This window comes from Pseudozyma flocculosa (assembly GCF_000417875.1).
Source record: "Pseudozyma flocculosa PF-1 unplaced genomic scaffold scaffold00006, whole genome shotgun sequence".
Taxonomy (NCBI): Eukaryota; Fungi; Basidiomycota; class Ustilaginomycetes; order Ustilaginales; family Ustilaginaceae; genus Pseudozyma; species Pseudozyma flocculosa.
In genome coordinates, this window is record NW_006920874.1 from 814480 (window position 1) to 835392 (window position 20913).

At 65.1% G+C, this 20913-nt stretch overlaps 7 protein-coding genes across 7 annotated transcripts; 5 read left to right on the top strand and 2 right to left on the bottom strand.

The window, feature by feature from the left end:
- Positions 1 to 383: 383 nt before the first annotated feature.
- Positions 384 to 2152, top strand: PFL1_02372 (uncharacterized protein; the record flags this gene model as incomplete). The annotated part of the gene is made up of 5 exons (XM_007879884.1): positions 384 to 899; positions 1019 to 1548; positions 1645 to 1872; positions 1955 to 2009; positions 2096 to 2152. 5 exons carry the CDS (start codon positions 384 to 386, stop codon positions 2150 to 2152), a joined length of 1386 nt encoding a protein of 461 aa, XP_007878075.1.
- A 309-nt stretch (positions 2153 to 2461) lies between these two features.
- On the top strand, positions 2462 to 3813 carry PFL1_02373 (uncharacterized protein; the record flags this gene model as incomplete). The annotated part of the gene is made up of 8 exons (XM_007879885.1): positions 2462 to 2587; positions 2686 to 2793; positions 2881 to 2907; positions 3000 to 3039; positions 3139 to 3233; positions 3331 to 3395; positions 3472 to 3583; positions 3676 to 3813. The coding sequence occupies 8 exons, from the start codon at positions 2462 to 2464 to the stop codon at positions 3811 to 3813; spliced, it is 711 nt and encodes a 236-aa protein (XP_007878076.1).
- Positions 3814 to 4005: 192 nt separating this feature from the next.
- PFL1_02374 (uncharacterized protein) lies at positions 4006 to 4673 on the bottom strand (the record flags this gene model as incomplete). The annotated part of the gene is made up of 3 exons (XM_007879886.1): positions 4006 to 4023; positions 4145 to 4298; positions 4651 to 4673. The coding sequence occupies 3 exons, from the start codon at positions 4671 to 4673 to the stop codon at positions 4006 to 4008; spliced, it is 195 nt and encodes a 64-aa protein (XP_007878077.1).
- Positions 4674 to 5502: 829 nt separating this feature from the next.
- PFL1_02375 (uncharacterized protein) lies at positions 5503 to 7821 on the top strand (the record flags this gene model as incomplete). The annotated part of the gene is made up of 1 exon (XM_007879887.1): positions 5503 to 7821. One exon carries the CDS (start codon positions 5503 to 5505, stop codon positions 7819 to 7821), a length of 2319 nt encoding a protein of 772 aa, XP_007878078.1.
- Positions 7822 to 8253: 432 nt separating this feature from the next.
- Positions 8254 to 15423, bottom strand: PFL1_02376 (uncharacterized protein; the record flags this gene model as incomplete). The annotated part of the gene is made up of 2 exons (XM_007879888.1): positions 8254 to 14990; positions 15093 to 15423. 2 exons carry the CDS (start codon positions 15421 to 15423, stop codon positions 8254 to 8256), a joined length of 7068 nt encoding a protein of 2355 aa, XP_007878079.1.
- A 1188-nt stretch (positions 15424 to 16611) lies between these two features.
- PFL1_02377 (uncharacterized protein) lies at positions 16612 to 17923 on the top strand (the record flags this gene model as incomplete). Its single annotated transcript, XM_007879889.1, has 2 exons — positions 16612 to 17141; positions 17269 to 17923. 2 exons carry the CDS (start codon positions 16612 to 16614, stop codon positions 17921 to 17923), a joined length of 1185 nt encoding a protein of 394 aa, XP_007878080.1.
- A 741-nt stretch (positions 17924 to 18664) lies between these two features.
- Positions 18665 to 20038, top strand: PFL1_02378 (uncharacterized protein; the record flags this gene model as incomplete). The annotated part of the gene is made up of 1 exon (XM_007879890.1): positions 18665 to 20038. The coding sequence occupies one exon, from the start codon at positions 18665 to 18667 to the stop codon at positions 20036 to 20038; it is 1374 nt and encodes a 457-aa protein (XP_007878081.1).
- Between the last annotated feature and the right edge of the window lie 875 nt (positions 20039 to 20913).

A 20913-nucleotide genomic window follows, 5' to 3' on the forward strand; every position in this document is an offset into this window, starting at 1 on the left:
GTCGGCGGGCCATTCCTCTAGTCCGCCGGGTCGCCGCATTGTTCTCGCTCGGTGTCGTCTCCTAGTCGTCGTCGTCCCCGCCGTCATTGTGTTCTCTTTTCGTTGATCTGGCTTTCTGCATCTCGCATTGTAGCAACATTCTTGTACTCGTCTTTTTTGCGTGCTGTCCGGCGGTCGAGGCCGAGGTCAAGGTTGCGTTGGCGGGGCTGAGGATGCGGGGGCGGCTCCCAAGACTTCGGCCTCCAGGACGGCGTTCTGGCTGGGCGACTTGCGGTGTGCAGCGGCAGCTTGAATAATCGGCCTGCTTCCCCTTTGGCTCATCCGCTTCCCGCTTCCACCAATCCAGACCACGCCCGTCCACGCTCTGCACCAGCACCTACACCATGTCCGCAGGCCAGCCTTCGCAGCACATCGCCATCGTGGGAGCGGGCGTCATTGGCCTTACGACGGCCATCGCCCTGCTCGAATCCTCAAACGAAAAGCTGCACCGTAGGGTGACGATCGTCTCCAAGGACGTCCCCTCGTTGCCGCAACAGCAGGACGGCAGTCGACAGCGACAGCCAGGTGCCGCCTCACAGCACCAACCATGGCACATCCTGGATCCCACGCCAGCCGTCGGCACGGGCAGCGTCGGCAGCTCGGCCAGGCATCCCGCCACGTTTGCGAGTGCCTGGGCAGGCGGTCACCACGTCAGCGATGCCAAGACGGAGCAGGAAAAGAGGCACGACCAGCAGACGTTCGAGCACATGCGCCAGCTCGCCAAGCTGCGGCCGTGGCAGCACGCCAAGCTCCAGCTCGAGGCCGAACCGCTCGTCTGGGTTCACCAGACCGAGTACTTTGAAGCGCTCAAACCCGATGGAAGCCACCCTGCGTTGGGAGTGCTGGACTGGTATCCAGACGTGAGTGACATCGGCCTGTTCTGTCGGCAGAGCTATGGCTCTCCCATGGTTATCCTGACCATGTCTGACCTCCCGGTCCTGTCCCTTCTTCCCGGTCCTGTCCCTTCTCTCAATGCCAGTTCAAGGTCATGCCGCAGGCCGCCTTGCCTCCTGGTATCGCGGCAGGCTGCACCTTCTCGACGCTCGACATCAATGTGCCCGTCTACCACTCCTGGCTCCTGCTCCGCTTCCTCGAGCTTGGCGGCAGATTGGTGCATCGCTCAGTCTCGAGCGTCGCCGAAGCCATCCGCCTTGCCTCTTCGCCAGACGTCCGCGCCACCTTTCAGCCTAGCTTCTCGGGCTACTTTGGTCCGGTTGATCTGCTGATCCTCTCGCCGGGTCTCGGTGCGAGAACACTCAAGGGGCTCGAGGATGCCGCCGTCCATCCACACCGCGGACAGGTCGTGCTCGTCAATGCCCCTTGGCTCAAGAGAGAGTCGCCCTTTGGCAGCAGCGGCGGCGGCGGCGGCGGCCTAGGTGCAGAGCGGCAAGACAAGAACGAGCTCCCGGGCTTCTCTATCGTGCGGCGCCAAGGCGGAAGGGAGACCTACACGATCCCGCGTGGCGACGGCACCGTAGTCTGCGGCGGCACCAGACTCGTCGATGACTGGTGAGCACGCAGATAGGCTAGCTTGCGATGTGAACTGCCGGCAAGAAAAGAGCTGACTTCCGCCTCTCTCTCGTGCTCGTAATCTCGGCTTCGAAGGGACGCTGCCGTCCGACCCGAGACGACGCGGGCAATCCTGCAACGCTGCCTCCGAGTGTGTCCGCAGCTGGCGAGGCCGGATCGTACGCTGCCCCACCTGCATGGTGCCAAGGTGGAAGACGTCGAGGTGCTCGGCGTCAATGTCGGACTGCGACCGGCCAGGAAGGGTGGCGTCCGGCTCGAGCGCGGCGCCGACGTCGACGGTACCAAGGTCGTGTACAACTACGGGTGAGTCTTGGGTCGATGGGGGACAGCATTCTGGCTGCAATATCGACAACTGATCCGTTGGCTTCTTTGCATGCTGCTGCAGCTACGGGGGTTGGGGATACCAGGCCTCGTGGGGAGCGGCGTGCGAGGCGAAGGAGGTGAGTTGCCCCTCGAGCGACCGCAGGCAGGTCGGAAGGGTGGCCGATTGCTAACATGGCTGCTGCGCTCGCGTCTCGATGACCAGTTGGTCGACAAGGTCCTGCCGGCGTCGCACTCTTCCCTGCCCATCTCGAAGCTATAGGTGGTGGTGTTGGCCGTGGTTGCTGTAACATGGGAGTGCCAGGCGGCTTGCCATCGGAATTGTGCCCTCTGCCTGCCCTGCCGGCCTGCTAGCTGCCTCTGGGCTGCACTGTGTCGTCTGTGCGCAGCTTCCTCGTTTCTTGCATTCCCGACTCCCGGGCTCGCCGCCTGGCTAGCTGCCGCTGCCGGCACTCCACTTTCCCGCCAGGCTGCCTGGACTTTGACTGCACCTGCCTCGGTGACCCGTCCTCGACGCCGCCACCAGCCTCATCCTCGCCCTTCCCTCACCTCTCGATCCGCAGACGAGAACATGACGACACGACAAGAATCTGTGAGCGACTTTGCGCTGTCCTCGCCAGTCTTCAACAAGCTGGCGGGCAAGCGGGTCGTCCTGGCCTCTGCCAGTCCGAGGCGCAAGGAGATCCTCGCCAGCGTCGTACGTTTCTGCTCTCCCCTTCTCAAAACTTCGGCGCTCGAAGCGAAGGTCATATAGGCTGACAGGGTGATGCTTCCTGCTTGGCAACGCGGTGACAGGGCATTCATCCCGAGATCGTCCCCTCGACGTTCAAGGAGGATCTGCCCAAGGCGGCCTTCCGGGGCGAAGGCGCGTTTCAGTACCCCGTCGAGACGGGCGCCAAGAAGGTGCGTCGTCGACGGTCCGCCACCCTCTTCAGCTACTATTCACCGCTCACAGCCTCCTTGATCCCCTCTCCATCAACGCGCGCACAGGCCCTCGAGGTCTACGAGAGATTAGTCGTGAGTCCTTCCACTTTCATTCGCGAGACCCAACCACAATGGCAAACCGCAGGATCGACATTGAAGACGTCGTCCCTCTCTCCACGGTGCAGTCCGAGAACCCCGAGGATCCACCAGACTTTGTCATCAGCGGTGAGTCTCCCGCCTCCTCTACCGGCCACAGCCTCGGTCCGATCTGTCCTGATCTGATCTGATCTGATCTGACCTTCCCACTTTACGACACGGGTGCAGCCGACACCGTCGTGATCCGAGACGACGAGATCTTGGAGAAGCCGCTGGACGCTCAGGACAACCTGCGCATGCTCGCCGACCTTAACGGAAAGACGGTGCGTGCCGCCCCTGTTGTCTCCACCCAGCGTGCCCACACCTGCTCACGCTGCGGCGCTCTCTCGGTCGACTTGGCCCCCTGCGCCCCGGTCACAGTGTCAAGTCGTGACCGGAGTCACATTCATCTACCCCATCCTCCAGGCACCCGGCTACAAGGCTCGGTAAGTTCGACTCTTTTGCAACCATGCCCGTGGTTCGCAGTCGAGGCTGACCTGTCCATCCTCGCCCCCCTCGCAGATCCCTGTTCGAGACGACGACGGTGCAGTTTGCGGATAACCCCGCCTCGCTGCTCAAGGCCTACGTCGAGTCGGGCGAGGGACTCGACCGCGCCGGGGGCTTTGCCATTCAAGTGAGGAGCGCTTTCCCCATCCTCCACGCCCGATGACGATGATGAGCTGACTCGGTCAATCCTCTCTCCCTCCAAACGCCGACGATCGACAGGGCCGAGCCTCACTCCTCATCAAGGGCATCCAAGGCGACTTTAACAACGTCGTCGGCTTCCCGCTCTTCAGCTTCCACAACTTCCTCCATCAGCTCATTGAGGACGACGAGCTGGAAATCGAGGGCGAGGACTTGTAGGGCCGCGTGCACGCGCTGGCTCGCAGATCCAGACTGGGCTAGGAGATCAGGAACTGTTGTAGCATTACGGCTAGAGGACCGCCGTCGACATCACTTTGAGCGAGCAGGTCCGGGGAGCTCAAGAGGAAAGGAGACCGGGAGGAACAGTTCGGGCTATCCTCTTGCCGACCGCTCCCGCTCAGTGCGCGTCCGTTACTGGCGCTTCTTGCCCTGTTTATGAGAGAGGCGAGAAGATAGGCAACGGGCTCGACATCGTTAGCAAGCTGTCAAAAGTTGAAACTCAAAGATCGCCCCATATATTCCGATCCCCCGAGCGACGGGCGCTACTCACGACAGCCATGTTGTAGAAGCCGGCAAAGGAGCCGTACATGCCGATGCCGAAGAGGGCCATGTAGACACCCATGTAGAGGCGCGAGCGGGGCAGCCTCTGGTAGACGGGGCGGGTGTCGGCCTGGAGGGCGCGCTGGCGCTCGGGGACGGTGTTCCTGAAGTGGTAGGCAAGGAAGAATCAAAAGGCGAGAGGGGTGGTCAGTCAGGACCGATAGGGCCTTGCCAGATTGGAAGAGGTGCGGTTGCTGGTGGACGAGGCGGCGGGGACGGGTCGAGCGAGGAAGGTGCGATCCTAGCTCTGGGCAAGGGAACATCGAGATCGTCCTTCCGGGCTGGGCGCTTTCAGCTACCTAGGCAAGCAGCTAACGGTGCGACCAGCGATGATTGTAGGGCGAGGTCCTCGGACTGGCAACCCCGCTCAAACGCAGGATGCCCGTGCCAGATGTGCTGAGATGCTGCTGTCGCACGAGGTCGGAAGCTGCTCAGAAGACCAATGGCGATGCTCACTTGCGGTAAACGAGGGCGTCCATGGTGATACGAGTATGGAGTGTCGTTGGTGGGTTGGTGGGGTAAGGCGTAGATGGGTTCCCGGGCGACTGCGATGCCGAGAGCGGCGTGAGTCGGAGGCGCGCCCTGGGGCCCAAATTCCAAGCCGCTGCCTGAGAGGCTCCCGCCAACTGGCCCCAGCCTGGCCCTGCTTGGCCCATCTGACACTTCCGAGCGGCGTGATCGAATTTCGGAACGCTGCCGCACGAGAAAGGGTAATTTCCACCTGAGCTCATTCACCAGCCAAGTCTCGACATCGGGCCCACAGCCGCCGCCGCCGCCAAATTCACGGAGCTCGGGCGTGGCAGGCCAGGCCTGGCAGGGAAACCGAAAGGCCGGCCGGCAGCTTGGACGGCAACAGACCGGCTGCTTGCCTCTGGGGCCAGCCAGGCCAGGCCGGGGCCGGGACATGCGAGCATGTCAGCCTTCTCGATTTCCCCGGCCAATCAACGCCTCCGCAAAACGCAGCACCCGACGAACCCTTCCCGGTCTTCGCTCCAAGCCATCCGGCCGCCGCTCGACGTACCAAACCTTGTGCAGGTGGCGACGCTTACTTCCTCTATCTCCATCACCATCCACCCAGCCCATACCCTCCCTCGCCACGACCATCCAGCAGCTTCCGCCACATCGGTGTCTACGGCCAGCACCTCGCAGCTCATCGATACGCTCGTCGGCTTCGTGCCGCTTCTCTTTGCCACCCTCGTCGCATCACCCGACAGCAGTCACTTTGCCCACCGCAGCCATCGGACGGATCCCGCTCGATCGTGAACGTCACCTGAATCGGACGTATCAAACAGCACGGAGCTCGCAAGCATGGACTCGCAGACGCACCAAACAGCGCAGCAGGCGGATCGCCATCAGCTCGCATCAACTGGCGACCAGAACGGCGAGCGGCCAAGCTGGTCGGACGAGTCGGCGTGCCCCGTACCCCATGCCAAGTCACAGCCTCTGCCACCGGGTCACCCGCCGGTGGCGGAAGCGCCGCCCTCGACCCTCTTCCCGCCGACGGGACCGCGCTGCGTCTTCTTCCGCTCTCCCGAGGACCTGGCCCAGACGCCGCCCCTCTCCCGCTCCTCTTCCTTCCTCTCGTCGCCCACGGCCAGCCTGCCTTCGCTCCACGAGTTCGCCGTCACCCACAGCGCCACCGCTTCCGAGTTTGATCGCGCGCAGAAGCTCGACCAGGCTCGCAAGGAGGCCAACATCAACCCCCTCCCCATGGACAAGGATGGTCAGATCGGCCTCGACCCCAGCACTACCCTCGTCCTTGCCAGCCGCAACAGCCAGCTCGCGCTTGTCCAGAGCAGCCACGTGAGCGCGATGCTCGAGGCACGCTATGGCCGGTCCTCTCCCGTTTTTGCCGGCAAGGGCCAAGAGGTGGAAGCCCTCCTCGGCCAGAACGGCATCGCCTCGAGCTCAAAGCTCACCGTCGAGCACACCGAGCGCGACGCCAGCGACGCACAGAAGCTCCTCGAGTCCTTCCAGACGTCGCCGCCCACTCCGCTGCGGCCATTCACCTTTCCCATTACTTCGATGTCGACTGCCGGCGACCAGAACCTCCGGTCGCCGCTCTACGTCATCGGCGGCGAGGGCAAGGCCATCTGGACAAAGGAGCTCGAGGTCGCGCTCGAGCAGGGCGGTGTCGATGCCATCGTCCACTGCCTCAAGGACGTCCCCACCACCCTGCCCCCTGGCCTCGAGATCGCTGCCATCCTCGAGAGGGAAGACCCGCGCGATGCGCTCGTCATCAAGCAGGGCCTGCCCTACCGCACCCTCGACGAGCTGCCTTCCGGCTCCGTCATTGGCACCTCTTCCATCCGAAGGGTGGCCCAGCTCCGCCGACGATACCCGCACCTCGTCTTCAGCGACGTACGAGGCAACCTCAATACCCGATTGGCCAAGCTGGACGCACCCAACGGACCTTATACGGCCCTCGTGCTGGCCGCTGCCGGCCTGGTGCGGCTGAGCCTGCACCACCGGATCACGGCCTTCTTGTCTTCGCCCGTCCTGCTCTACTCGGTCGGCCAGGGCTCGTTGGCGATCGAGGTGCGCACGCCCCCAGAGGGAGCCGACCCCGCGACCAACCGCGACGCCAAGGTTCGGGACCTGATCCGTTCGATCGGCGACTGGCGGGCGACGTTCCGGGCCGAGGCGGAACGCTCGCTGCTCCGCGAGCTCGAGGGCGGCTGTTCCATCCCCGTCGGCGTGGAATCGAGGTTCGAGGACCACGCCGAGGTCGAGGGACTAAGGAACGAGGCCATCAGCCTCGTCGATGATGCCGTCCTCGGCGAGGATGGCGCGCAGGCCAAGGCGGAGCTGCCGAACGGCGGTCTCCCGCTGTGCAAGGACGGACACACTATCCCTGTCAACCAGCTGGTCGGGCTAGAGACGAGCGGTAAGGGTTCGGCGCCGGCGCCTGCCGTCCCGGCGCCTCCGCCACTGCACCGGCTGGACACGGCGGCGGAGCAGGAGCGCCTGGCCGCCGAGCGTCGCGAGCGGGAGGCCGGCGGGAGTGGCAGCGCGGCTGCAGCGAGCAAGGAGTCGACGCTGGCCGAGAAGATTGCAGCGAGGACGATGAACATCGCCAACCGCTCCGTGTCGCCGCCCGAGGGACGGACGCTGTTCCTCGACACGATTGTCGTGTCGCTCGACGGCAGCCGGTGCGCGCGCTACTCTACCTCTGCGCTGTGCAAGACGGTCGAGGACGCGCGCCAGCTCGGCATCCGCGTCGCCCACGAGCTCGCCGAGAAGCGCGGCGCGCGGTCCATCCTCGAGGAGGTGGAGCGGCATCGCAAGATGGCCGAGGAGGCGGACCAGAAGCGGCGCGACGAGGCGCGCAAGCGCAAGGCGCAGGGCCTGCCCGGTGGAGAGCCGCGCCTCGCCGCCGCCGCCGGCGCCGGCAGCGTGGGCGTGGCGGGTGCCGCAGAGTGCGGCGACCTCAATGCGCTGCGAAAGGGCGGCCGCGACAGCTGGATGCGCGGCCAGTCCGAGATCAACTTTGCCGCAGAGGTCGAGGGCGTCCGGCAAAAGGCGGCCGGCGTCGCTGTCGATGCCCAGGACGGGTTCGATGCCCAGGAAATCGACCGGCGCTTTGTGCCGCGCGAGGATGGCCAGCCAAAGGCGTGGGAGGTCTGACGGCGGCCGGCACCTTTCCCCCTGTTCGCCATCGCGCTGCCCTGCTTCCCCACCACCTCCTGTCACCTGCACCGTGCTTGTTTGGCTTTCTCCCTTTTGCAACCTGCGGATCATCCCCCCCACATTGGCCTGTCGTCGTCCGTTGTTCGCCCGCCCTGCGGTGCGGTGTGGGGTTGCGTGGTATAAGTAAAAAAGTGCAGCAGACGCGTGTGGCTCGATACGTTTACATGGATCGTGCCTGTGACACGATCGTCTCTCCCATGAGTTGTGATCGTCATCAGGGTCGTCATCATCAACTCCATCATCGCCCGTCGTGAGTCGTCGCAGGTGTCGTCGTTGTCGCTGTCATGTCGTGAGGGCTGCAATCGAGGCAGAGCAAAGGCGCAGCGAGGGGGGCAGAGGCGGCGCAGGCACGGCGTGCAAAGCGGGAAACTACCCGCCGTACTCGCGATTGGCTGGCTCTCCGATGAGAAATAGGCCGCTGAGGGGTCTCCTCTGCGTCTCCTTGATCTTCAGGCTCTTTCTGCCGCTCAGCGTGCCCTTGCCGTTGCCCAGCATGGCGGCGCCGGGGGGCAGGTTGGCGGCGTAGCTGGTCGAGTTTTCGCCGCCGCGGCTGTGCCCAAACTGACCGCCCTTGCGTCCTCCGCCGTTGCGCAGCTCCTTGATCGCTTCGTCGAGCTGGCCCCGTCCTCGACCGTACGAGCGTCGAAGCGGGTCGGCCTTTGTGTTGCCGCTGCCCGCGCCGTCGCCGCGCCCCTTGATGGTAGAGGACCGGCCGAGCGTGGCGGTATCCGAGGACAGCGTGGAGGCCGCCGAGGCGCCCCAGGATCGGAAGCGCGAGGCTGTCGGGGTAGAGTCCGAGGGAGAGAGGAGGCTGCCGTCGGTCGGCGAGTGTTCTTCTGCCGGCGTCGTCTGCGTCGCATCCGCCTCGACGACCATGTCCGGCACGCCGCTTGAAGATGACGGTGCAGCCGAAGGCGACGAGGGCGCTGGCGCCTGAGCCTCCTCTTGCAGGGCCTCGAGCGGGCCTCGCACCTCTGGACCAAACTTGGGGATGACGAGTCGCCCCCCGACCCCCGATAGGCCTTGGCCAAACGCCTTGCGGCGCTTCTTCTCCTCCTCAGCCTCGGCTCTCTGGTCAGCCTCGAGCACCTCGACCTCGGCTCGCATCAGCGCCTGGCCAAACGACGCCACCAGGCCAAAGAAGTCTTCCGGCTTGGTAGTCGTGGCGTCCTCGCCGTAGTAGCTGAGCAGCTTCGTCAGGCTGGCCTGGATGCTGGCGCCGGCCGTCTGCAGTGCCTTGATCTGGCTCGTCGAGTGGCGGAGGAACTCCTCCATGACGGGCAGGAAGCGGTCGCCCTGCGGAGAGATGCGGATCCGCTGCAGGACCCGCACCTCTTCGGCCACGCCGTCGTGGCCCATGACGAGCGCCGTGATCGACTGCATGATGGTCTGCGTCGAGATGCGCGCCGCCGCCTCTACGTGCGAGCAGTCGTCGAGGAAGCCGACGAGCTCCTTGTCCGCCTTATTGAGCAGCCGAACCAGGTAGTGCAGCAGCGACGGCGTGGCCGGAGTCGGGTTGGTCGGCTTCGTCTCGCGCAGCTTGAGCAGATCCGACAGCTGGAAGCCCGCCGCACCGCCGCGGAAAGTCGACGAGTTCAGCACATTGCCAATCATCAGGACCGTGTGGAGCACGCTCTTGAATTTCTGGCTGCCGTTGAGCTCGACGACGGCGTCCTTGAGGATCTTGAGGTCCGGTTTGAGCTCCTCGATGTCGAGCTCGAACCTGCGGATGTAGAGCATGCAGCTCAGGCGCTCGTGGAGCTTCGGGATGCCGAGCATCTCTTTGAAGAACTGGTCGGCCTTGCCTAGCGCCGAAACGTCTCCATCGTAGTCGCGGATGATCTCCATCTCCTCGGTGGTGGGCAGGCACGACTTGAGCGCCTTGAGATTGTCGACGCTCAGCTGGTTCTCGTCCATCTGCAGCAGCGCCGCCCGGATCTCTGGGAACGGGAGCTTGATCCGGGACAGGAGGATGGCGACGTTCTGTGCGCGCGTCAGATCGATCAGCGTGGCTGGAGCCTTCTTGTTGGTACTCGCCGATGCCTTGGTCGCGGCCGCCGGCGGAGCCTTGGCGCCAACCGCAAACAAGTCGTCGAGCTGGTCCACCTCCTCGGCGACATTGATGGGCGTGGTAGGCAGCTCGCTCCAGACAGTTCGGGCCAGCGCGTGGTTGGGGATCTTGTTCCAGAACAGCGCCCGACGCTTCTTGGCCGGGATCGGAGGGAGCAGCGGCGTCTTTGGAGCTGCCGGTGCACCAGGAGGCGGAGGAGGGACTGGACCACCTGGCGCCGGAGGTGGTGGCGGCGGAGGTGCGCCACCGTGCGGAGCGCCGTGAAGCGCAGGGGGCGGCTGAGGAGGCGGAGGTGCACCGCCCAACGGCCCTGGTGGAGGCGGAGGCGAGGCAGGAGGGGCAGTCGACCCTCCGCCCTGCAGCGATGACGACAGAGGTGGCGGCGGTGGCGGCGAAGGGGGAGGAGGGCCCGCCCCGGCGCTGGTACTGGGCTGCATCGTAGGCATCGATCCGGCGACTGCAGAAGATTGTGCAAGAGGAGCAGGAGGAGGCGGTGGCGGCGGTGGCGGCGCCGGTGGTGCCTGACTTGAGGTGTCCAACGCTACCGCGCCGGCGAGAGCTGGAGGGGGCGGTGGCGGTGGTGGTGGGGGCGGGGTTGGTGCAGAGGCTTGGGCCTGGGCGGGATCGGCTACGGCAGCATCCAACGACTTCGGCTCTTCGCTGATTGAAGTGACAAGACGGTCGAGTCCCGAAGTGGCCATGGCCCTGCCGTTGCCCGTCACCTGCGGTGAGACAGTGGGCGAGGCAGGATTGCTGATGCCGCTCTGGCGTCGCTTCGCTGGCGGCGGCGGAGGGGGCGGGGCAACCTTGCGCCTGTAGTCCATCTCCGTCATCACCGTCTTGCCACTGGCAGTGGTGACATCCGGTGCGGGCGGCGGTGGCGGCATCGAGGTCCCCGCGCTCGTCCGAGCGCCGGGAGGCAGGGGAGCCTGACGATGGACCGGGGCGGCTGCGATGCCATTGGCACCAGGCACAAAGGGCTGGGTCTGGAGTTGGAGCAGCAATGCCTGCAGCTTGGCAACCTCGCCCTTGAGCTTGTTGATCTGCTCGTCCTTGACTTTCAGCGCTTGTGCATCGGCCTCCTGGCGAGAGGTGTCCTGCGCTTGCTTCATCGCATCGAGGGCCTGCTGCTGCAGCTTGGCGACGTCCGCACGCAGTGCAGCAATCTCGGTGTCCTTGCTGCCGAGGGCATCGATCGTCTTCCGTGCCATCATGTCGACCTCGTTTTCACTGTCTGCGAGGGCATCTGAGGCTCTGCTCAAGCCACCCTCGAGAGCGGCTGCACCTTCCTGCGACCGAGCCTGCGAGCCAAGCCCGCTCTGGAAGCGCCCGTAGACCGCCTCGAGGGCACGCTTGAGGTACTTGATCTCGCGCTCCTTGGACTCAACCTGGCCCTCAGCCTCGGCGATCTGCACCTTGTGCCGGGCGATCTCCTCCATCAGGTTGGTCCATTGCCGGTTGCGCTCAAGGCGATCCCGCTTGGCCCGCTCGTCGCCATCGGCTCGGTCGTTGGGCCTCGTCGCCGACGTGAGCCGATCGACCTCGGCCTGCAGCTCGATGACCTGCTTCTCCTTGGCCACCAGGCGCTGGATGACTCCGGCGAAGCTCTCCTTGTCACCGCCTCGCTTCGGCAGCGTGGATGGGGCCTGTGCGTCCGTGCTGTTCCTGTCCGCATCGCGCTGCAGAGCCGCCGCGCCTGGCAAGCTGCGCAGCGTGTTGACCTCGGCCGTCTGCTCGTTGAGCTCCGACTTGAGCCGCGCCTTTTCGTCGCTGAGCTCCTCGACCTTGGCCCGCAGCCCTTCGAGCTCCTCGACGAAGCTGCTCGGCACCGAGCTCGTGTCGCTCATCCGATTGGCCTTGATCATGGCCTGCTTGCCCACGAGGTGCTGGATGTTGGCGAGGTAGGCCTTCATGAAGCTGCGCCAGCCTTCATCGAAGTCGACCACGTCGACGGAATGCTCAAGGAACTTCTCGACGACAAACATCAGGTCGGTCTTGAACTGGTGGTCGATGTCGCGCTCGAGGATGGTGGAGGTATGCCGGAGAATGGAGATGACGATGGGGTAGAGGTCCTCGTGGTTCTCCTTGGAGCTCTGCAGCAGCTGGGCGGCCTCTCCGAGCGTCGAGATCGGGGCGTGGCGCGGATCGTCTTCTGCGAACCGCATCGTCCTCTCGTGCAGCTCGTCCTGGTCGTCCTGTTTCTCCTCGGTGTACACCTGGATCTGGGTTAGCAGGCCTTCGGGTGGATCGACGTAGCGCAGGCTGACCATGACCTCGTTGAGCCCGCGGCGTGCGAACTCGTCTCGCAGCGCCAGCCTCTCCTCGAGGTCCTCGGGGCTGTTGGTGATCGCATTGATCAGCACCATGGCGGCCGTGCGATACTCCCACACGATCGCCTCGTCCGCCTCGGATTCGGCCAGGTCGGCCGAGGTGCTGTGGTCGCCAGAGGTGTCGGCGTCAGCCCCGTCGAAGCGGAGGCTGTCGACGAGAAAAGCGAAGCGGAACCTCTCGCCGGCGATGATCTTGAGCTCCGACAGCGCCGCACACACCAGGCGGTGCCCGTCGGCCAGGGAGAGCACACAGAGCGCCGCCAACACATCGGCCGCCTGCAGCCTCAGCTTGTACGAGGGCGAGCGCAGGCTGAAGGCGATGTAGTTGATGAGGAGCGGTCGCTCGAGCACCTTTTCAAAGCCGAGCTCGGTGTTCATAAGCGTCCGCAGGCACTTGACCGCCTCCAGCAGCAAGGTGTCCGACATTTCCTTCCGTTCGGCCCGCTTTCCCTTGGTGGCGTCGAGGCTGCTCGTGAAGCTGTCCGTCTCGACGCGCATGACCTCCTCTAGCGTTTCCAGGCCGTCCTCGTTGAGGAAGCCATCGATCCACGTCAGCTTGGCGCTGCTCAGCGTGACGCGGAGCGAGAGGAGATGCTTGACGAGGTCCTTGCGTCCCAGCTTGCCCTCACGCAGCTGCGACACGTAGTAGGCTGGGGAGCTCTTGTCCGACACGCTGCCTGCATTGGTGGCGCCGGTAGTAGACGAACCGGCCGGGGCGCCCCACCAGCTGCTCCACAGGCTCGAAGCCAGGCCGGCGCTGCTGCCGGTGTGGTTGGCTTTCAGGTCGCCGAAGGCCTCGCTGGCCCCAGTCTTCTGGGCCGTCAGGCTATTGGCGGGGTCGGTGCCATCCTCCGAGACGAGCGCCGTTGGCCGTGCGCTGCCCTTGCTCGCCGAAAGATCGAAGCGAGCGTCACTGGCCGTCAAGGGGCTGGCGCCCGGATCGTCCGACGCACCCCTGGCCGAGCCGCTGTGGTTCGTATCCGTGGTGCCCCAACTCGCGATGCTGGCCAGGCTGAAGCGGTTGGACCAGGTGCCGGCCACGATCGAGGCTCGGCTGAGCGTCTCTGACAGCGCGCCGGCGTGCGCTGGGTCGTTGGCGGCGGCAGCATCGCTGGTCGAGGCTCGCTGCTTGGTCGGGGTCGACGCCAGCTTTGCCGTCTCGTTCTGCTTGATTAAGAACCGTTTCCGATCGTCGGGCAGCGCCAGCATCGCGGCGCGGCTTGTGCCTTTGATGCCCAGGTCCATCATGAGCTGCTCGAACCTGGAGGAAAGCTCCTCGGGCGTCTCTGCCTCGGGGCTGTCGTTTGTTGCGACAGTCGACACGCCGCTGCTGGTCGGCGATGCGGCATGAACGGAAGCGATGGAGGGCGAGCGCGAATGCAGGCCATCGTCCTCGAGCTCCAGAGGACCGCTGACGCTGAAGGTCTTGCCGCTGCGGCCCACCGTGCCGGGCACAGCCCTCCGTGTTTGAGGTGTCGGTGTCGACGGGAAAGCCGGCGCACCCGCAGACTCGCTGGTCGCCGTAGGAGAAGTGGCCTCACTCGCGCCGCTGCCGATCCAGCCCTCGAACATCCGGCTCAGCCGAGCGGTCGTGGTGTGCGTCTGGCGGCTGCGCTTTGCGGGCACGTGGACAGATCCCGTGGCTGACCCTGCAGCGGCCAGGCTTGCTGCAGCCTCGGCGGCGTGATGCGTCAGTGTCCCACCAGACGCCGAATCGCTCCCCTCGCCAGCAAGCCCTTGCCCATCGTCGTCGTCGCCTTGCTGCCGCAACAGCTGCTTCCTGTCAGCGCCCTTGAGAGTGCCCGGCCCACTGTCGTCCTCGTCGTCTTCGTCTTCGTCGCCGCGATCGGGCAGCGTCTGGATCAAGGCATCGAGATCGGCATCGCCGGTCGACGAGACAGGGTTCGACGTTGCCGAAGTGGGGGCAGCAGCGGCCGTGGCACCCTTCGACATCAGTGCCGCAGTGGCCTTGCTGACGCTGGCCGCGCCCCAGAGGCCGAGCATGCCGGACCGCTGCGCCGCAGACCTCTGTGGCGAGGCTGGACCCGCTGCGGCCTCGCTGCTGGCGGCCTCGGGCGGCCTCGTCGCCTCCTCTGCCGTCGAACCAGACCGTCGCGCGTGCTTTGAGAAGCCGTGGGCGACTGTACCGAGGTTCGACAGCCAGCTGGCGCTGATTGTGAACATCAGCCCAGGCTCGGCATCTTGCCCTTCCTCGGCGAGCAGATCCGGCAAGCTGGTGGTGGCGGGAAGAGGCGGCGGCGGAGGTATCGGCGTGGGTGCGTTTGGCGCCGTCGACGGCAGCCGTGCGATGGCATAGACGACGCGAGCGGACTTGCTGCCTTGCAAGATCACTCGGCGGACGCCGAGCTCCTCGCAGACCGCTTCCACCAGCTCGCTGGCCGACGCACCCACGCCGATGGCGCCCGCAGCCGCCGAGTGGACCGCGGGAAGGAACCAGAGCCGCCCCTGCCAGCCGTCGTAGATCTCGGGAACATGGCCGAATCGAAGGCGGAGACGGAGGCCTGGGGCTCCACACACCAGGCGAAGCCTTGGGCTGTGGAGATGAGACGAGAGGAGGAAGTCTGAAAAGGCGGGCTGAGCGTCGCTGGGCGCCGGCGGCCCTGCGCTTGGATCAACCTCCTTGTCGGCGGTGTCGTTGAGGGCACGGAGATGAGAGAATACGTCCGTGTGCAGAGGAAGCAGGCCTTCCGGCCGCAAAGTAGGAGACAGAGATCACGAGAAAGATGCAATTCAGCTTGCCGGCTTCACACAAAGGGGTCGACCGCAATGCCGGGGAAGCTGCTCACCGTCTCCGAGCTGGTTGAGCTCGTCCTCGCTCCACTCGCGGTTGGCCGGGCTGACCTCGACCGTCTGAACGGCCCAAGGACGGCCGCGGCTGTCGACGAGCCAGGGAGACGAGGCAGTAGCGGCTTGTACCTGCTGCAGGGCGTCTGTCATATCGAGCTCGGGGTCAAAGTGGTCGCCAAAGACCTTGCGGAGCTGGGTGCTGTTGACGGGGTCTTTGAGGAGCAGTGCGATGAGCTCTGCGATGGTGGACTTGTGCGACGTTGGCAGCGAGGCCGAGAGGATGGAGGCATTGTCCGGGAGGAGGATCTGTAGGAGCTCGCGCGAAGCCATGGCGGGCAGTCGAATGGCAGTCGAGGTCTACCGGGGATGTGCTGAGTGAGCCGTGCTGGGTGTATCGATGCCTCTGACGAGGGTATTCTAGCGACGACCCATCTCAGGAGGGCGTTGCGGGCCTAGGCCGGAGGATGATGTCGGAAGCCAGGACCGCTTCGTGGGCGGCAGATAGTCGATGTTGCGGGTGCGTCGTGTTGCAGTGGCGGCAAGGATGCGGTCAGGCAGAGGGACTAGCTGAAAGAGCAGAAGCAACGTCGGCAGGCGCAGAGCGTGACGAGGGCCCCGGTACAGAGGTCGTCGTGAGCGCCGAGGTTGAAGCGTCTCAGGGCAATTGAGCGAGGCAGGCTACAGGGAATGGTGCCGTGCGGGCGGGGCGACCAGAGGAGAGCAGGAGGTAGACACCCTGGTGGTGGTGTTGGTTGCGACGAGGTTGAGACGTTCCCGTCACGCGCGTTCGGTGGCTCGGGGGTGCCCGATGCGGCCAAGAGTTGGCAGACCGCTGTGTGTCTATCGAATGTATGGAAGGGGTGGCGTGGATGGGGGTTAGCAGGCCGTCGTCGTTGTCGTCGTCGTCGTGGGCCTCTCCGCTGCACCTCGGCGATGGCAGGCAGCTGGCCCGTGGGGCATGGGGCATGGGGCGTGGCAGGCTGACAGAGGGCCAGGCAGGGCCAGGCAGGGCAGGCGGCGTCGCTCTGCCCGCCGCCGAGCCACCTGGGAAATGCGCCTGGAAAATCGACACAAAAACACCTGCCAGCCCCCCCTCCCCTCGACCCTGGCAGAGCGGCCATCTGCCTCATGCCTCTGGCCAGCACCGTACGTCGCTCGTTCAGGGGTCGCGCGTCGCCCGCCTGCCTGGACCCTGAAAGGAGGCCGCCTCGCTTCACCCGCCAGCTCCAGGCCAATTCTCCCGCCCGAGAAAAACGGGGCACCTGCACGTGAGGCCTAGGGCAGAGAGAGAGGAAGAAAAGGTTGCCCGCCCAACCCGCTCACTCTCCGGCTCGCTGACCAAAATCGACGTCCCAACCTGCGCTTGCTGCCGCTCCTTCCCGCGACCCATCCTCGTCCTCGACACCGTCCACCTCGTCGGCCCCTCACAACCCGCCGACACTTGCCAACCAGCTTCGTACAAACGGTCCTCTACTCCGCTCCGTCTGCTCAGCCAAACGCAGAGCCCCAGCCCGCACCATGCCACGACGACTGCCCAACCAGGTCCCTCAGACCGTCTCCCGCCTGCTCGATGCCGGCTTCCTCAAGCGGCCCCCGGCATGGTACGAGGCCGTCACAAACCACCCGCCCGCCCCTACTCCTCCCCGCCACGCCATCGCGCGGCCCAACGATGACCTTCCCCTCTCGCTCCGCACCAAGCCACCGCGATCCCACCCCGCCTCTGGCTCCAAGCCCAAGGCGCTCGCAGCACCCGCTGCCGCCTCCGCCGCCCCCAAAAAGGCGTCGGCGCCATCTCCGGCCGCCCGCTTCCACCAGCGCGACGTCAACAACTCCAAAAAGAAGCTCCGCGCCCAAGGCCCCAAGCTGGCACCCAAGCCCATCATCTACGACGAGGACCGCCTGCGCAGGCAGTTCTTCCGTGACCACCCGTGGGAGGCCTACAGGCCAAAGACGCTCGTCGAAATGACCGACAAGGTCGGCACAGAGTCCCGCGTCAATGGCGACCCCCGCAAGCTCACCTCCTACGGCCGCAACCCTAGCGTCGAAGAGTGAGTAGGCACCCAGTGCGAAGGGCCCCGCCATCCTGTCTGCCGCAGCCGCTCACCAGGGCATCCATTAGCTGACTCCACGACCGCTCATCGTCGTCGTTTCCGGCCCCGCCTTTCCGTGTGCCAGCTTCATCGCCTGTACGCTGGCAGCTCACCGCAACGGAGGGCTCTCGCTCTCGCAGGCCTACCACAACACGCTCTCGTCGTTCTACGCCATCAAGGCCGAGCAGGAGCACGCCCGGCGCTACGCCATCCTCGAGGCCAAGTACTACGGCGCCGACCTTGGCAGGAGCGAGACCCAGCGTGGCTTCGAAAAGGAGGACAAGGCTCTCGAATCCTGGGCTGCGTGGGCCTCGGGCGACCTCCAGGCCGCCAGCGCCGACGACCCGAGGGCGGCGATAGAGGCGCAGCTAGCAAAGGCGCCGAGGGTCAAGCGGACCGACGAGACCTTCACTGCGGGCGAGAGGTACCTCGAGGCCGCACAGGCCTTCCGCGAGGGCAAGCTCGATCTTTCCGCCCTGGGCATCGGACCATCTGCGTCCACCCCCCTCTCGGCTCTCGCGTCTGCACCCTCTGCTGACGCTGCGGCTGCACACGACCAGTCCAACGGCGTCGACTTCCTTGGTCTGAGGCAGACGGCGATCCGGAGCGGCGAGGTGGGCCCGGATGAGGCAGAGGCGCTCGCAGCGACCATCGAGGAACCCAGCGCGTCGGACGTCGCCAGCCCGCAGGACGACCAGAGGTTCCGCAAGAGGGTCGGGACAAGAGGCCAGCGAATCTAGATCGCCCACCCCATGTACCATATAGCTACATGCTCTGCAACTCGCGCAGCCCGCGCCCCTGTAGCATACTAGCACGCTGCCTGAAGTGCTCGGCGAAAGGTCGGAGAGCGAGGCTGGCTCGACCAGATGGTACAGCCCGACGTCGGCGATAGTCTCCGAAGTAGCCCCAGGCTTTTGCCAAGCCTCACGACGCGCCGCGGCGTTAGAGGGGAGAAAAAAAAGTGACATGGCTTGCCCATCCTGCCCGGCCGGCCTGCGCCCGTCTTCTCGACCACCTCATCGCGACCCTTCACCTCGCCATCGATATGCCGGTAGAAGTCAAGCAGAACATGGGGTCAATGCGACACTGCTGCCGCACGCCAGACGTGTGCGTGGCTCCACCCTCCGACGAGCCACGAGCGCGGCGCTCTTCTTGCTTCTGATGAATATATAGCGGCGGCGAAGGGCCAGGACAGCTGCTGATTCCCGTCCTGGAACCATTCCCTTTTACGCCTTCACCGACTGCCGTTGCCCTTTGGCCCTGACTGCTCGATCGCAGGCCAGGACGTCTCCTCGATCGGCGCGCTTCAACCCTTTCTCGCCCGCGCTGTCGCGATCACGCTGGACGTCGTCGTCGAGGAAGCCGCAGAGCGATACCCGGTGCTGCCCAGGTCATCCATCGGGCTGGTCCCGCTCTTCACACGCTCGGAGCAGCATCCCCTCCGTCCGACCTGCGGCCACTGACCACGATCCCTCGCCGTCATGGCGCTTCCGCAAACCGTCTCGTTTGGCTGGCGCATCGGTGTTCTGGCGTGGCTATGCTTGCTCTGGCTTGCGGACGAAGGTACGGCCCTGTCTATCCGACGATCGACCCTCAACGTCAAGGCCGACGCATCGTCGGATCGGATCGCCGCAGCCAGAGGGCAACAGAGCAGGCTGGCACTGCGAAAGGGAAGCCGGGGAAGGAGTAGGCGGCGACGAGGGGATGCCAAGGGCAAGGAGGGACATGCCAACAAGGCTTACGGGGCCAAGCAGGGCGAGAACCGCCTGCTCCCAGCCGGCAACATCGCCACGGCACCTGGCCACGAAGGTGTGGGACGCTGGCACGACGTCCCCTACGGCCACTTCCGCCCTTCATTTGGCAACGGGGCGGCTACGGCGCCGGGCAACAAGACGACACCTCAAGACGATCCGACCGGTCTAGCGCCTGCGCTGGCGCCGGGCGTGACCAATGCGCTGGGCGAAGGCTTCGACCCGCAGTTCCTCACCGTCCCTCTGGGCAACGGCAGCCAGCTCTTCGTGACGCCAGACGTCAACTTCGGTCTGCAGGCCTTTCTGCGCGCCAGCACCGACCTCAACGACATCTACCGCGACGAGGCCAAGAACCACGTCATCTTCAACTACTCGTCGACCGACTATCCGGAGGGCGTGGGCACCGAGGCCGCCGACATTACGCCTTGGGATGGCGGCCGGTTCCTCTACACGGTCTCGGCCGTAGCTGACGATACGATGCGGGCGCTCCTCTCGCGGACCCAGGACGTGCTGGGCGAGTACGAGGATCTGGGCCGAATCACGCACAACGGCACGGCGCTCAAGGGCTTCGACCCGCACGTCATCGTCCACCCTAACGGCAAAAAGTACCTCACCTGGTCCAACCACGAGTACGTGCAGATCGTCGAGCTGACCAGCGCCAACACGGCCGACGGGCCCATCGTCAACCTCGTCTCGTACGGCGTCAATACCGAGGCGCCGACGTCGTGGTTCTACCCGAATCGCATCAACGGCTCCCAGACCCTCAACCTGGCGTACGCCGAGGGCAACTTCTACCAGTCCAACTACAACACGCGCGTCCTGTTCCAGGACGTCTCGAGCGACCCGCTCGATCCGGCGCAGTGGTACCAGCGGGGCGCGTCGACGCTCAGCTCGTCATCGTCGCGCGGCGTGTTTGGACCGGGCAGCGGCAGCTTCTTCCGCGGTCCTGATGGTCAGACCTGGTTTGGCTACGGCGCGTTCGATGACCAGGACGGCGCAGAGGATGGCAAGAACGACCGGTTCGTCCGGGTCCAGGTTGCTGCGGCCGACGACAAGGGCGTGTGGATCCCGACGCAGGTCGTCGAGACCCCCAAGACGTACTAGATCGATAGCTACATCCTTGCTTCGGTACAGAAGAGTCGAGGCGAGCGAATGACATTTCAGATGCATGTGGATGCTCCTCCTCATAGACCGAGTCAGGCTCAGCGCGGGCCGACCTTTCGGCGCCACCGGTGAGTGTTCATGGTCATGGACATCTATCGTCCTCGACGGAGCGAGGACATCTCGGCCGCCACGTGCCGAAAGAATCAGCGATCTGTTCGGCCATCCATCAAGATCCCCATCCCATATCGCGTGGCGGATGCGATTCGGAGAGCTTTGCATGGTCATCGTCATTGTCCCTCCTGTCTCTCCAACGCCCTCTGATGCGCGCTATACGGGCTCGATGTGCGTGGGAGCTTCGGTGGGCCATACGTTGTTGGGCAGCATCACGGTGTGTGCACGGATGGATGTTCTCGGAGGCCATCCTATGGAAGTATCGCGGGGAAGATGGGGCCCGCAACAGCGAGGCTCTTGGCAACGCCGAACGCCCGAATGCCGCTCCCGCCAAGATCCCCGCAAATCCGGTGGCCAAGGTGGCGAGCGCCTCTGTTACCGGTGACGTTGGAGTGGTGGTTGCCGCGAAAGAGCGAGGGTATGCGCCAAGCCCGACTGAGCTCCGTGTCGGCGTCTGGGTTCTCGCACGGCTGGCGTTCAAGCAGGGTCAATGGAAGCTGCTATGTAGATCGGATCGGCCTGCCGTTGACGTCGTCTTCGGTGTCGTCGCGGTCCCGATGTTGCTCTGCCCCCTGACTATTGGGCGCTTCCCGAGCCCTCGGCTGCGGAAGGGCCGGTGAGCCCCCCGACTCAGAACGTTCTGCGGGCCTGTCTGTCTCCGCACATCAAACATCGGCACCAAACCCGAGCGCAGTGCCGGCGGC